This window comes from Pseudophryne corroboree, chromosome 2, assembly GCF_028390025.1.
Source record: "Pseudophryne corroboree isolate aPseCor3 chromosome 2, aPseCor3.hap2, whole genome shotgun sequence".
Classification (NCBI taxonomy): Eukaryota; Metazoa; Chordata; class Amphibia; order Anura; family Myobatrachidae; genus Pseudophryne; species Pseudophryne corroboree.
This window is the reverse complement of record NC_086445.1, coordinates 930,098,798-930,110,910: the sequence shown is the minus strand read 5'-3', so window position 1 is coordinate 930,110,910 and position 12,113 is coordinate 930,098,798. Positions and strand designations below refer to the sequence as shown.

The following is a 12,113-nucleotide window of genomic DNA, read 5'->3' as shown; positions in this document are numbered from 1 at the left end:
TTAGGAGTTGGTTGGCTGGTACATTGGGGAGATGTATTATAGCGGCATGGATTATGCCGCTATAGCACTTCCTGCTTCGCCTCGGTAATGATATATACCTTCCAATATTCCAGGATCAAGTCCGAAAGCATGCACGGCACTCCAGGATCTGAAAAAATAACTTTATAAATCCTTTATAAATAAATAGAAAAATCTGTATGTTTCCAGGCCATGCAAGACCCTGTCATCAGGACTGTGGGATCCAAAGGTATACAAATAAAAAAGGAAAGAACACTGTTAGATCCCACAGTCCTGATGACAGGGTCTTATATGTTGACGCTATGGGACAATATGTAGACTTTTCTATTTATTTATAAAGGTATTTTTCAGATCCTGGAGTGCCATGCATGCTTTTGGACTTGATCCTGGCATATTGGAAGGTAATTTTATAGCAAAGGCACATAGGTGATTGCACAATTTAAGAGAGTTCTGTATCTGGAGTGATTATTCATATATATATATATATATATATATATATATATATACACACATACATTAGAGTTGTGCTTGCTGTGCAGGGTGTGACAGTAACTGATACGCATCCTGCTCCACAGATTGCTGCTGTGATGGCGGAGAAGACAATCGTATCCCGTTGCTGAGAGAAGTGTTCGAAGCATTTCCAGAGACGCCCATCAACATAGATATCAAAGTGAATAATGACGTTCTTGTGAGGAAGGTATGTGATGAGTAAATGTGTCCACATCGTCACTGACAGCGATGACCTCAGGCACAGGTCTCATACTCAGTAGAGGTTTCCTTGCAGCACAGATCATATTATGGTGGATGCAGCTAGATTTCCTGCCATTGGGGATATACAGATGTGGTTGGCGTTGCTTTGTGTGTCATAGAGTGCTGATTATCGCGCAGGACCTGTTCGGCACGTGCACAAACGGGTCCTGTGATGTAGGAAGCAGAACGGCGGCAGACTGTCAGTGATTGACAGTCTTCTGTAGTTTGGGGGGCGGGAAGAGGCCGGGTATCTCCATGGTTGCACAGAGATTTCCTGGCCTCTGTGACAGGTGGTTTGCGCGTCGCCATGAATGCCGTTCTAGGATGCAGGTCGGATCACTACTGCAGCAGGAGGCGTCTACTTGTAATAGATGCCTCCTGCTGCATTACCATACAACGCTACCACTGCTGCTCCAGTGATAGCACCTCCAACCACATCTGACTTAGCCCCACTGGGGGTCACTCTGACCCGATCGCACGCTGCAGTTTATCGCCGTGTCATGGGCGCAGTCCGGCCAACGCAGGCGTGGCCGGACCGAACGGCTGCGGGCCGGGGAGCGTTGAGTAGCTCCCGGCCAGCACGCTAAAGCTGCGCTGGTTGGGAGCTACTCTTGAAGTGCAAAGGCATCGCCGCTGTGCGATGCCTTTGCACTTCTGCGGGGGGGGGGGGGGGGGGGATAGGCAGCACTGACATGTGGGGCAGGATAGCCCTGTGCTGGGCGTCCCCCCGCATGTCAGTGTGAATGATCGCAGCTGTGCTAAATTTAGCACAGCTACGATCATCTCGGAATGACCCCCATTATACAACCCTTATGTCTCAGTAGTAGATGGGTCTAATTCATGTTTGTATACAATGGCCGATGTTCACGCCATGGATCAATAACCAGCAGACTTTGGTTGTGCTGTTATCGCAATGCGCTTGATCCAAGGCGCTGCTGCGCTCTGGCAATGAGGATTTCATGGAGCAGTGATTGACAGGAAGTGACTGTTTGGGGGTGTTAACGGGGAGTGGTTGGAAAAATGCAGGCGTGTCTTGGACGTATTTGGTCCATGTATCTGTTATCGATCACGTACGTACATACATGTTGCTTGCGTCGCTAATGCAGGGTCCAGTCTGTGTAGCCATAAACCAACCTTAGCCTCAATGTTCCTTGTTTTTGCTGAGAATTTGTACGCAATTGCGAATGAGTTTGCAATGGCTTCGGTGGGCAACTTTTTTCATTTCTAGGCTGCAGTTTCACTTGCTAAAATGAGCAGCCCGGTAGCATAGAAAATTGCATTTGCCGTTCCATCTGCTACAAATATGAATGATTCCCTTAATGTGTCCCCAGTGATCAGTGGTGGCTCTATCAAGCAGCATACTCTATTTACACTGCATTAAATGTACAAAAAAGCTTTAACTTACAGTTCAGTGAACACCATGATAAAAGGCATTTACTGTAACTCTGCCAACTGTGAGCATGGGTAACAGTGTTACAGTGTAACTCCTGTCGTTATTCTCCAGTGTTCATTGGCATTGCCTGCGGCCGGCACACCATGGTGACTGTAGCTTAACACAATATAAAGTTGACCTTTTTTGTGTACAATGTTGTGTTCCGTGTCCTGCAGACTCATTAGGAATTTGGTAGGGGATCAGGTATATTTTCCTCTATTTTGGGTCCTAATAATTCTGCACTGTGAGGCTCGCCAGGTGCCAGCACCATTACCTGGTTCTGATGTTACACAGCCAGTTCCAAGGCTACTAGATGGGCAGGTGCTGGAGGCCACCACCTAACTTCTCTCTACGTTCCAGCCACACTGACCAGATTCTTCTCCAAGCTTTACACTGGTCACCATTAGGGCCTGATTCAGCTGCAGCAGCGTCTATTGGCGGTCTGTGACTTTATGTACATCCTTAAATGCCACCATTGGTCGCACCCTTGAAACGTGCAACAGCCCAGTACAAAATACAGCTGCCAGGCTGTTAACTAAGCAGCCCTGTTCCAGCCACATAACACCCATTTTCTACTCACAGGCCGCCTGTAAGATGGCGAATCTATTTCGACGTTGACTTACTGACTTTTAAAGCCCTACGTGACCAGGGTCCAAGGTACCTGACGCAGCTTCTAATTCCTTACTGCCCCGCTCGCTTACTGTAATCTGTAGATAAAGTACTATTAGCAGCACCTAGAATCTCCCAGAATTCATTTGGTGGTCGAGCTTATAGGTTTGTGGCTCTGACTCAATGAAACTCGCTTCTCAGCACAGTGCAAGAGGCCTCCACTATACAATCCTACAATAAACAGACTCAAGAGTTTCCTCTTGCTCACGCGTTTCACAAAGGTCCCTAGACAGATACCACACAATGCTAAGTCCTCTTTTCTGATAGCTTTATTTTGTATTCTGTGTTTTTAAATGCAAATGTAAAGCACTTTGAGAGTGGGATATACTAAAGGAAAAATGCGGTAAACCCCCTGTTTCAGTATCGTTGCGAAGGGTATCGCCATGTCTTTATGGCGATACCCTATAGAAGCCTATGGGCTTCTTTCCGCATCCCACCACCCAGTGACGCTCACGCAGACTCCCCCATACCTGAGTGCAGGCACCCTTTCGTCGCAGTCCCGGATCTCAGCCGCCTACTCCTCACCCAGCAACACAGCCAGTTGTCCTTCCGGCTGCAGGGAATAGGAGGCGGAGCCCGGGACTGGCTGCAAATGTCACCTCCCGGAACTGGAAGGTGACGGAGAACCCCGGAGGCCCCCGCACACCCTCTGCTCTGGACCACCAAGCTCGCATATGTTAGTACATATGCGATTAGCATCGATGCAGTTGCCGACTATTAGTACATCCCGCCATAAGTCCTATAGGTAGAAGAGTGCTATATAAATAACATTATTATTATTTTCTCTGACGTCCTAGTGGATGCTGGGAACTCCGTAAGGACCATGGGGAATAGCGGCTCCGCAGGAGACTGGGCACAAAAGTAAAAGCTTTATGACTAGCTGGTGTGCACTGGCTCCTCCCCCTATGACCCTCCTCCAAGCCTCAGTTAGATTTTTGTGCCCGGCCGAGAAGGGTGCATGCTAGGTAGTTCTCCTGAGCTGCTTAGAGTAAAAGTTTAAATAGGTTTTTTATTTTCAGTGAGACCTGCTGGCAACAGGCTCACTGCATCGTGGGACTAAGGGGAGAAGAAGCGAACTCACCTGCATGCAGAGTGGATTGGGCTTCTTGGCTACTGGACATTAGCTCCAGAGGGACGATCACAGGCTCAGCTTGGATGGGTCCCGGAGCCGCGCCGCCGGCCCCCTTACAGAGCCAGAAGAGCGAAGAGGTCCGGAAAAATCGGCGGCAGAAGACGTTCCTGTCTTCAATAAGGTAGCGCACAGCACTGCAGCTGTGCGCCATTGCTCTCAGCACACTTCACACTCCGGTCACTGAGGGTGCAGGGCGCTGGGGGGGAGCGCCCTGAGACGCAATAAAACACGTTTTAAACCTTATATGGCTAAAGAAATGCATCACATATAGCTCCTGGCCTATATGGATGCATTTAACCCCTGCCAGTTTTCCTAAAAAAAGCGGGAGAAAAGGCCGCCGAAAAGGGGGCGGAGCCTATCTCCTCAGCACACAAGCGCCATTTTCCCTCACAGCTCCGCTGGAAGGACGGCTCCCTGACTCTCCCCTGCAGTCCTGCTACAGAATCAGGGTAAAACAAGAGAGGGGGGGCACTAATTGGCAGATAATACAAATACAGCAGCTATAGAAGGGAGAAACACTTATATAAGGTTATCCCTGTATATATATAGCGCTCTGGTGTGTGCTGGCAAACTCTCCCTCTGTCTCCCCAAAGGGCTCGTGGGGTCCTGTCCTCTATCAGAGCATTCCCTGTGTGTGTGCTGTGTGTCGGTACGATTGTGTCGACATGTATGAGGAGGAAAATGATGTGGAGGCGGAGCAATTGCCTGTAATAGTGATGTCACCCCCTAGGGAGTCGACACCTGACTGGATGGTCGTATGGAAGGAATTACGTGACAGTGTCAGCACTTTGCAAAAAACTGTTGACGACATGAGACAGCCGGCAAATCAGTTAGTGCCTGTCCAGGCGTCTCAAACACCGTCAGGGGCTCTAAAGCGCCCGTTACCTCAGATGGTCGACACAGACCCAGACACGGATACTGACTCCAGCGTCGACGGTGACGAGACAAACGTAATGTCCAGTAGGGCCACACGTTACATGATCACGGCAATGAAGGAGGCTTTGAACATTTCTGATACTACAAGTACCACAAAAAGGGGTATTATGTGGGGTGTGAAAAAACTACCCATAGTTTTTCCTGAATCAGATGAATTAAATGAGGTGTGTGACAAAGCGTGGGTTTCCCCCGATAAAAAACTGCTGATTTCTAATAAATTATTGGCATTATACCCTTTCCTGCCAGAGGTTAGGGCGCGTTGGGAAACACCCCCTAGGGTAGATAAGGCGCTCACACGCTTATCAAAACAAGTGACGTTGCCGTCTCCTGATACGGCCGCCCTCAAGGAACCAGCTGATAGAAAGCTGGAAAATATCCTAAAGGGTATATACACACATACTGGTGTTATACTACGACCAGCAATCGCCTCAGCCTGGATGTGCAGCGCTGGAGTGGCTTGGTCGGATTCCCTGACTGAAAATATTGATACCCTGGATAGGGACAGTATATTATTGACTATAGAGCATTTAAAGGATGCATTACTATATATGCGAGATGCACCGAGGGATATTTGCACCCTGGCATCAAGAGTAAGTGCGCTGTCCATTTCTGCCAGAAGAAGTTTATGGACACGACAGTGGTCAGGTGACGCGGATTCCAAACGGCATATGGAAGTTTTGCCGTATAAAGGGGAGGAGTTATTTGGGGTCGGTCTATCGGACCTGGTGGCCACGGCGACGGCTGGGACATCCACCTTTTTACCCCAGGTCACCTCTCAGCAGAAAAAGACACCGTCTTTTCAAACTCAGTCCTTTCGTCCCCATAAGGGCAAGCGGGCAAAAGGCCACTCATTTCTGCCCTGGGGCAGAGGAAGGGGAAAAAGACTGCAGCAGGCAGCCTCTTCCCAGGATCAGAAGACCTCCCCCGCTTCTGCCAAGTCTTCAGCATGACGCTGGGGCTTTACAAGCGGACTCAGGCACGGTGGGGGCCCGTCTCAAAAATTTCAACGCGCAGTGGGCTCACTCGCAAGTGGACCCCTGGATCCTGCAGGTAGTATCACAGGGGTACAAATTGGAATTCGAGACGTCTCCCCCTCGCCGGTTCCTGAAGTCTGCTCTACCAACGTCTCCCTCCGACAGGGAGGCAGTATTGGAAGCTATTCACAAGCTGTATTCCCAGCAGGTGATAATCAAGGTACCCCTCCTACAACAGGGAAAGGGGTATTACTCCACGCTGTTTGTGGTACCGAAGCCGGACGGCTCGGTGAGACCGATTTTAAATCTGAAATCATTGAACACTTACATAAAAAGGTTCAAATTCAAGATGGAGTCACTCAGAGCAGTGATAGCGAACCTGGAAGAAGGGGACTATATGGTGTCTCTGGACATCAAAGATGCTTATCTCCATGTCCCAATCTACCCTTCTCACCATGGGTACCTCAGGTTTGTGGTACAAAACTGTCATTATCAGTTTCAGACGCTGCCGTTTGGATTGTCCACGGCACCACGGGTCTTTACCAAGGTAATGGCCGAAATGATGATTCTTCTTCGAAGAAAAGGCGTCTTAATTATCCCTTACTTGGACGATCTCCTGATAAGGGCAAGGTCCAGGGAACAGTTAGAGGTCGGAGTAGCACTATCTCAGGTAGTGCTACGTCAGCACGGGTGGATTCTAAATATTCCAAAATCGCAGCTGATTCCAACAACACGTCTACTGTTCCTAGGGATGATTCTGGACACAGTCCAGAAAAAGGTGTTTCTCCCGGAGGAGAAGGCCAGGGAGTTATCCGAGCTAGTCAGGAACCTCCTGAAACCAGGACAAGTGTCAGTGCATCAATGCACAAGGGTCCTGGGAAAGATGGTGGCTTCTTACGAAGCGATTCCATTCGGAAGATTCCATGCAAGAACTTTTCAGGGGGATCTGCTGGACAAATGGTCCGGATCGCATCTTCAGATGCATCAGCGGATAACCCTATCTTCAAGGACAAGGGTGTCTCTCCTGTGGTGGTTGCACAGTGCTCATCTTCTAGAGGGCCGCAGATTCGGCATTCAGGACTGGATTCTGGTGACCACGGATGCCAGCCTGAGAGGCTGGGGAGCAGTCACACAGGGAAGAAATTTCCAGGGCTTGTGGTCAAGCATGGAAACGTCTCTTCACATAAATATCCTGGAACTAAGGGCAATTTACAATGCCCTAAGTCAAGCAAGGCCTCTGCTTCAGGGTCAGTCGGTATTGATCCAATCGGACAACATCACGGCAGTCGCCCACGTAAACAGACAGGGCGGCACAAGAAGCAGGAGGGCAATGGCAGAAGCTGCAAGAATTCTTCGCTGGGCGGAAAATTATGTGACAGCACTGTCAGCGGTGTTCATTCCGGGAGTGGACAACTGGGAAGCAGACTTCCTCAGCAGACACGACCTCCACCCGGGGGAGTGGGGACTTCACCCAGAAGTCTTCCACGTGATTGTAAACCGTTGGGAAAAACCAAAGGTGGACATGATGGCGTCTCGTCTCAACAAGAAACTAGACAGATATTGCGCCAGGTCAAGGGACCCTCAGGCGATAGCGGTGGACGCTCTGGTAACACCGTGGGTGTACCAGTCAGTGTATGTGTTCCCTCCTCTGCCTCTCATACCCAAAGTATTGAGAATCATAAGAAGGAGAGGAGTAAGAACTATACTCGTGGCTCCGGATTGGCCAAGGAGGACTTGGTACCCGGAACTTCAAGAGATGCTCACGGAGGACCCGTGGCCTCTACCTCTAAGAAAGGACCTGCTCCAGCAGGGACCTTGTCTGTTCCAAGACTTACCGCGGCTGCGTTTGACGGCATGGAGGTTGAACGCCGGATCCTGAAGGAAAAAGGCATTCCAGATGAAGTCATCCCTACCCTGATCAAGGCCAGGAAGGATGTAACCGCGAAACATTATCACCGCATTTGGCGAAAATATGTTGCGTGGTGTGAGGCCAAGAAGGCTCCTACAGAGGAATTTCAACTGGGTCGTTTCCTGCATTTCCTGCAAACAGGACTATCTATGGGCCTAAAATTAGGGTCCATTAAGGTTCAAATTTCGGCCCTGTCAATATTCTTCCAAAAAGAACTGGCTTCAGTGCCTGAAGTTCAGACGTTTGTCAAAGGGGTACTGCATATACAGCCTCCTTTTGTGCCTCCAGTGGCACCTTGGGATCTCAATGTAGTGTTGAGTCTCCTAAAGTCACATTGGTTTGAACCACTCACCACTGTGGAATTAAAATATCTCACATGGAAAGTGGTCATGCTGTTAGCCCTGGCTTCAGCCAGGCGTGTCTCAGAATTGGCGGCTTTATCATATAAAAGCCCTTACCTAATTTTTCATTCAGACAGGGCAGAACTGAGGACTCGCCCTCAATTTCTCCCTAAGGTGGTTTCAGCGTTTCACATGAACCAGCCTATTGTGGTGCCTGCGGCTACTAGGGACTTGGAGGACTCCAAGTTGCTGGACGTAGTCAGGGCCCTGAAAATATATGTTTCCAGGACGGCTGGAGTCAGAAAATCTGACTCGCTGTTTATCCTGTATGCACCCAACAAGCTGGGTGCTCCTGCTTCTAAGCAGACGATTGCTCGTTGGATTTGTAGTACGATTCAGCTTGCACATTCTGTGGCAGGCCTGCCACAGCCAAAATCTGTAAAAGCCCATTCCACAAGGAAGGTGGGCTCATCTTGGGCGGCTGCCCGAGGGGTCTCGGCTTTACAACTTTGCCGAGCAGCTACTTGGTCAGGGGCAAACACGTTTGCTAAATTTTACAAATTCGATACCCTGGCTGAGGAGGACCTGGAGTTCTCTCATTCGGTGCTGCAGAGTCATCCGCACTCTCCCGCCCGTTTGGGAGTTTTGGTATAATCCCCATGGTCCTTACGGAGTTCCCAGCATCCACTAGGACGTCAGAGAAAATAAGAATTTACTTACCGATAATTCTATTTCTCATAGTCCGTAGTGGATGCTGGGCGCCCATCCCAAGTGCGGATTGTCTACAATACTTGTATATAGTTATTGTTACAAAAATCGGGTTGTTTATTGTTGTGAGCCATCTTTTCAGAGGCTCCTACGTTTATCATACTGTTAACTGGGTTCAGATCACAAGTTGTACGGTGTGATTGGTGTAGCTGGTATGAGTCTTACCCGGGATTCAAGATCCTTCCTTATTATGTACGCTCGTCCGGGCACAGTATCCTAACTGAGGCTTGGAGGAGGGTCATAGGGGGAGGAGCCAGTGCACACCAGCTAGTCATAAAGCTTTTACTTTTGTGCCCACTCTCCTGCGGAGCCGCTATTCCCCATGGTCCTTACGGAGTTCCCAGCATCCACTACGGACTATGAGAAATAGAATTATCGGTAAGTAAATTCTTATTATTATCATCCTCTAATGTTACTGTGCAGGGCTGTGTAACATGGTGTATGTAAGGGATTGTCCTAATAATTGTTTTTTGTTTATTCATTACATTGCTCTCTGCATAGTTAGATCAGACAGCTGTGGCATTACATTTCCTTCCTGTGCAGCTAATACTGTTTAAGAAATAACTTCCAGCACTAAAACAAATGGTCTCTAAGACGCCTCCCCGGGTTCCTCCCCACATACGTCTGAAGGATTGCATATGCGAGAGCCTGTGCTTGCTAATATTGTGCTTTTATCTTACGCTGAGACATCCAACTGGGAATGATCATTTACAGCCATTCAACACATGCTGCACTTTGCCGATCTCAGATAGTAACATCATTGCTGCCTGTTTATTGTCCTCGCGTGATAATATAACGCTTGCTACAGAAGCGTCGGCTGTTATTGTTCATGTTGATGTAATTTAACTAGAGAGTCGGCGATTATGATTAAATGTCCTTAAGGAAGGTGGCTGCATAATGAGAAAAGCACAAGATTTCTCTCTGGCTTAAAGACATCCTAGAAATCTAAAACGTTGTGGAAATAACGCCGCAGTGTTACCGGATTAGTCCAATAGAAGCCTCACATTAGGTTCATCTAAAAAAGACAGGCATATGGCAAATCAAGAAGATACAAGGGAATTTTTACTTTTGTTTTTTAACAATGTTTTTTTGTTTTTTTTATTGTTCTTCACATAAAATACACATAGCAAGCAAATTTGCATTTTGCTGCCCCTTGATTGGATAAACTTTTTTAAAGAGACCGTGCGCCTAAGGTACACGCCTTAAAAAAAGGGGTGTGGTCTCACAAGGAAAAGGTGTGGCCACATAATAGTACCCCCAAGGGTATAGGGAGATATGGGTGTCAAGGGGTTAGTGGGTGACTGGGGAGGCAGGGATGATGGAGATAGTGGGTGATTGGGGAGGCAGTGGTGACAGGGAGATAGTGGGTGATTGGGGGGCAGTGGTGACAGGGAGATAGTGGGTGTCATGGCAGCACAGCACCGTTAGTTTTGATAATGCATGTATAAAAAGGCTGCAAAACTCTATTTAAAGCTATTCATTCTTCTAATTAAAAGGACATATTATTTGGGGGTATATCCTAGGATAATGAATTGAAAAACAATGATAATGTTACTGTGTAAATTAGAATATTCTCTTTTTACTGGCTTCTGTATCAGTTTCAGCTAGTGACTGGAACAGATATATTGAGGGGACAGACACCCTGTTGTTTTTGAGCACAGCTAAACATCCCTGGGGAATGATTATGAGCCACACAAACTTACCAATGACATTTCATGTAGCAATTAGTAGCAATTACAGCTGTAACTCAGTGTAAGAAGTGCAATATAACAGGCTGACATTGCATAGCACAGTACAGCCAAATATGAAGGTTACAGTGTTGTGTGCCTGGTAGACCTTACTGGGGCTCTAATATGTATGTACATACTGTACATGTGGAGGGGAGATTAGTCTCAGGCACTAGGGGGAGGGATAGGGGTTAGGAGTAGTGATACGGACAGAAGTGCTGCAGGATCTGCTGGAAGTCATCTTGATGTCACCGCCAGACCCACTGCACCAGATACAGTAAGTCACCACTAGACCACCAGTGATGTTTGGACATATAACTCATGTTGACATTTCATCAATGTTGACACGTGTGTAGACATTAAAATGTTGACACTCTCATGTCGGCAAAATATTCCACACCTAGTGCCAGCACTAGTTATGACTGTTGGCAAAACAAAAAGTGGATAACCGACTATCATAGCGCTGTCACCTTTTGCTTATCACCTTAATTGAATTGTCCCCTAAGTGCAGGGCCGTAACTAGGTGCGTGTGGAGTGTGCTCCGCACATAGCGCTGCAGGGTAGGGGGTGCACTTATCAATTATCTGATTACTTTCACTTGCAGCTCCCCCCCTTTTTGAAGCCCGGCATCTCCTGACCGCCTCTGTCTTCTACCCCCCCCCCCCCCCCCCCCCCCCCCTTTTGTAGCTTATTTCTATACAGCATTCATGGACTTGACTAGAGAGCTCTTTGTTGTTCAGTCGCACTTCTTTGGACTGTAAGGAAAATCTGCAGTGTTGCTGTACCCTTGTTCTTGGGGAAGAGAATTGAATATGAGCCTTAGTAACTAGTAGAGATCTCTCCAGAGTCATAGCTACCACTTCTTCTTACACTTCTCCATATGTGACTCTTTATAGGAATGGACTGGACCGCAGGGGCACAGGGGAACCCCCATTGGGCCCCACTGCCTGAGGGTCCTTCTCTTCCTCTAGGGATCAGGGTCCAGACTGTGCACTTGAATTATAAATTACATTATACATATTTTGCCTTATAATGCACAGGATTATGGTGTATTTCCTACAGTGCATTTAATCTGGTACACTATCATGCATGCACTAGCAGTATGTACAATATATATTTATCAAGGGCCCAGCCCATGCACTCTCTCTAGTGGTTAGACAAACCAATGTGCTCCTACCACTGCATTCCCCCTGTGGGCCCTTCATGCTCCAGTCCAACAGTGACTCTGTATCGGCATAGTTGAATAAACCTCTATAAAGCAGCTGAAGTTAGCCACCTGGCCTCTGGCGTTTAGGATGATTGGTGTGCACCTCTGAGTACACACCATAGCATAACTCCATTGGAATGGAATTGAAGTTCCTAATTACAGAGTTGACATACCTCCCAACATCTTGTCTCCATAAAGAGGGAGAAGATGTCTGAAAAGGGGGTGTGGCCTTGGAAAAGTGGGAATGGCT

At 47.9% G+C, this 12,113-nt stretch overlaps 1 protein-coding gene across 2 annotated transcripts in view; it reads left to right on the top strand.

The window, feature by feature from the left end:
- The window catches only part of GDPD1 (glycerophosphodiester phosphodiesterase domain containing 1), a 155,076-nt gene that overhangs the window by 98,498 nt on the left and 44,465 nt on the right, over positions 1-12,113 (top strand). For both annotated transcript variants that reach the window (XM_063956218.1, XM_063956219.1), the window contains one exon: positions 594-715. In XM_063956218.1, the coding sequence (XP_063812288.1) occupies positions 594-715 (122 nt within the window). The remainder of the gene's footprint in view (positions 1-593; positions 716-12,113) is intronic.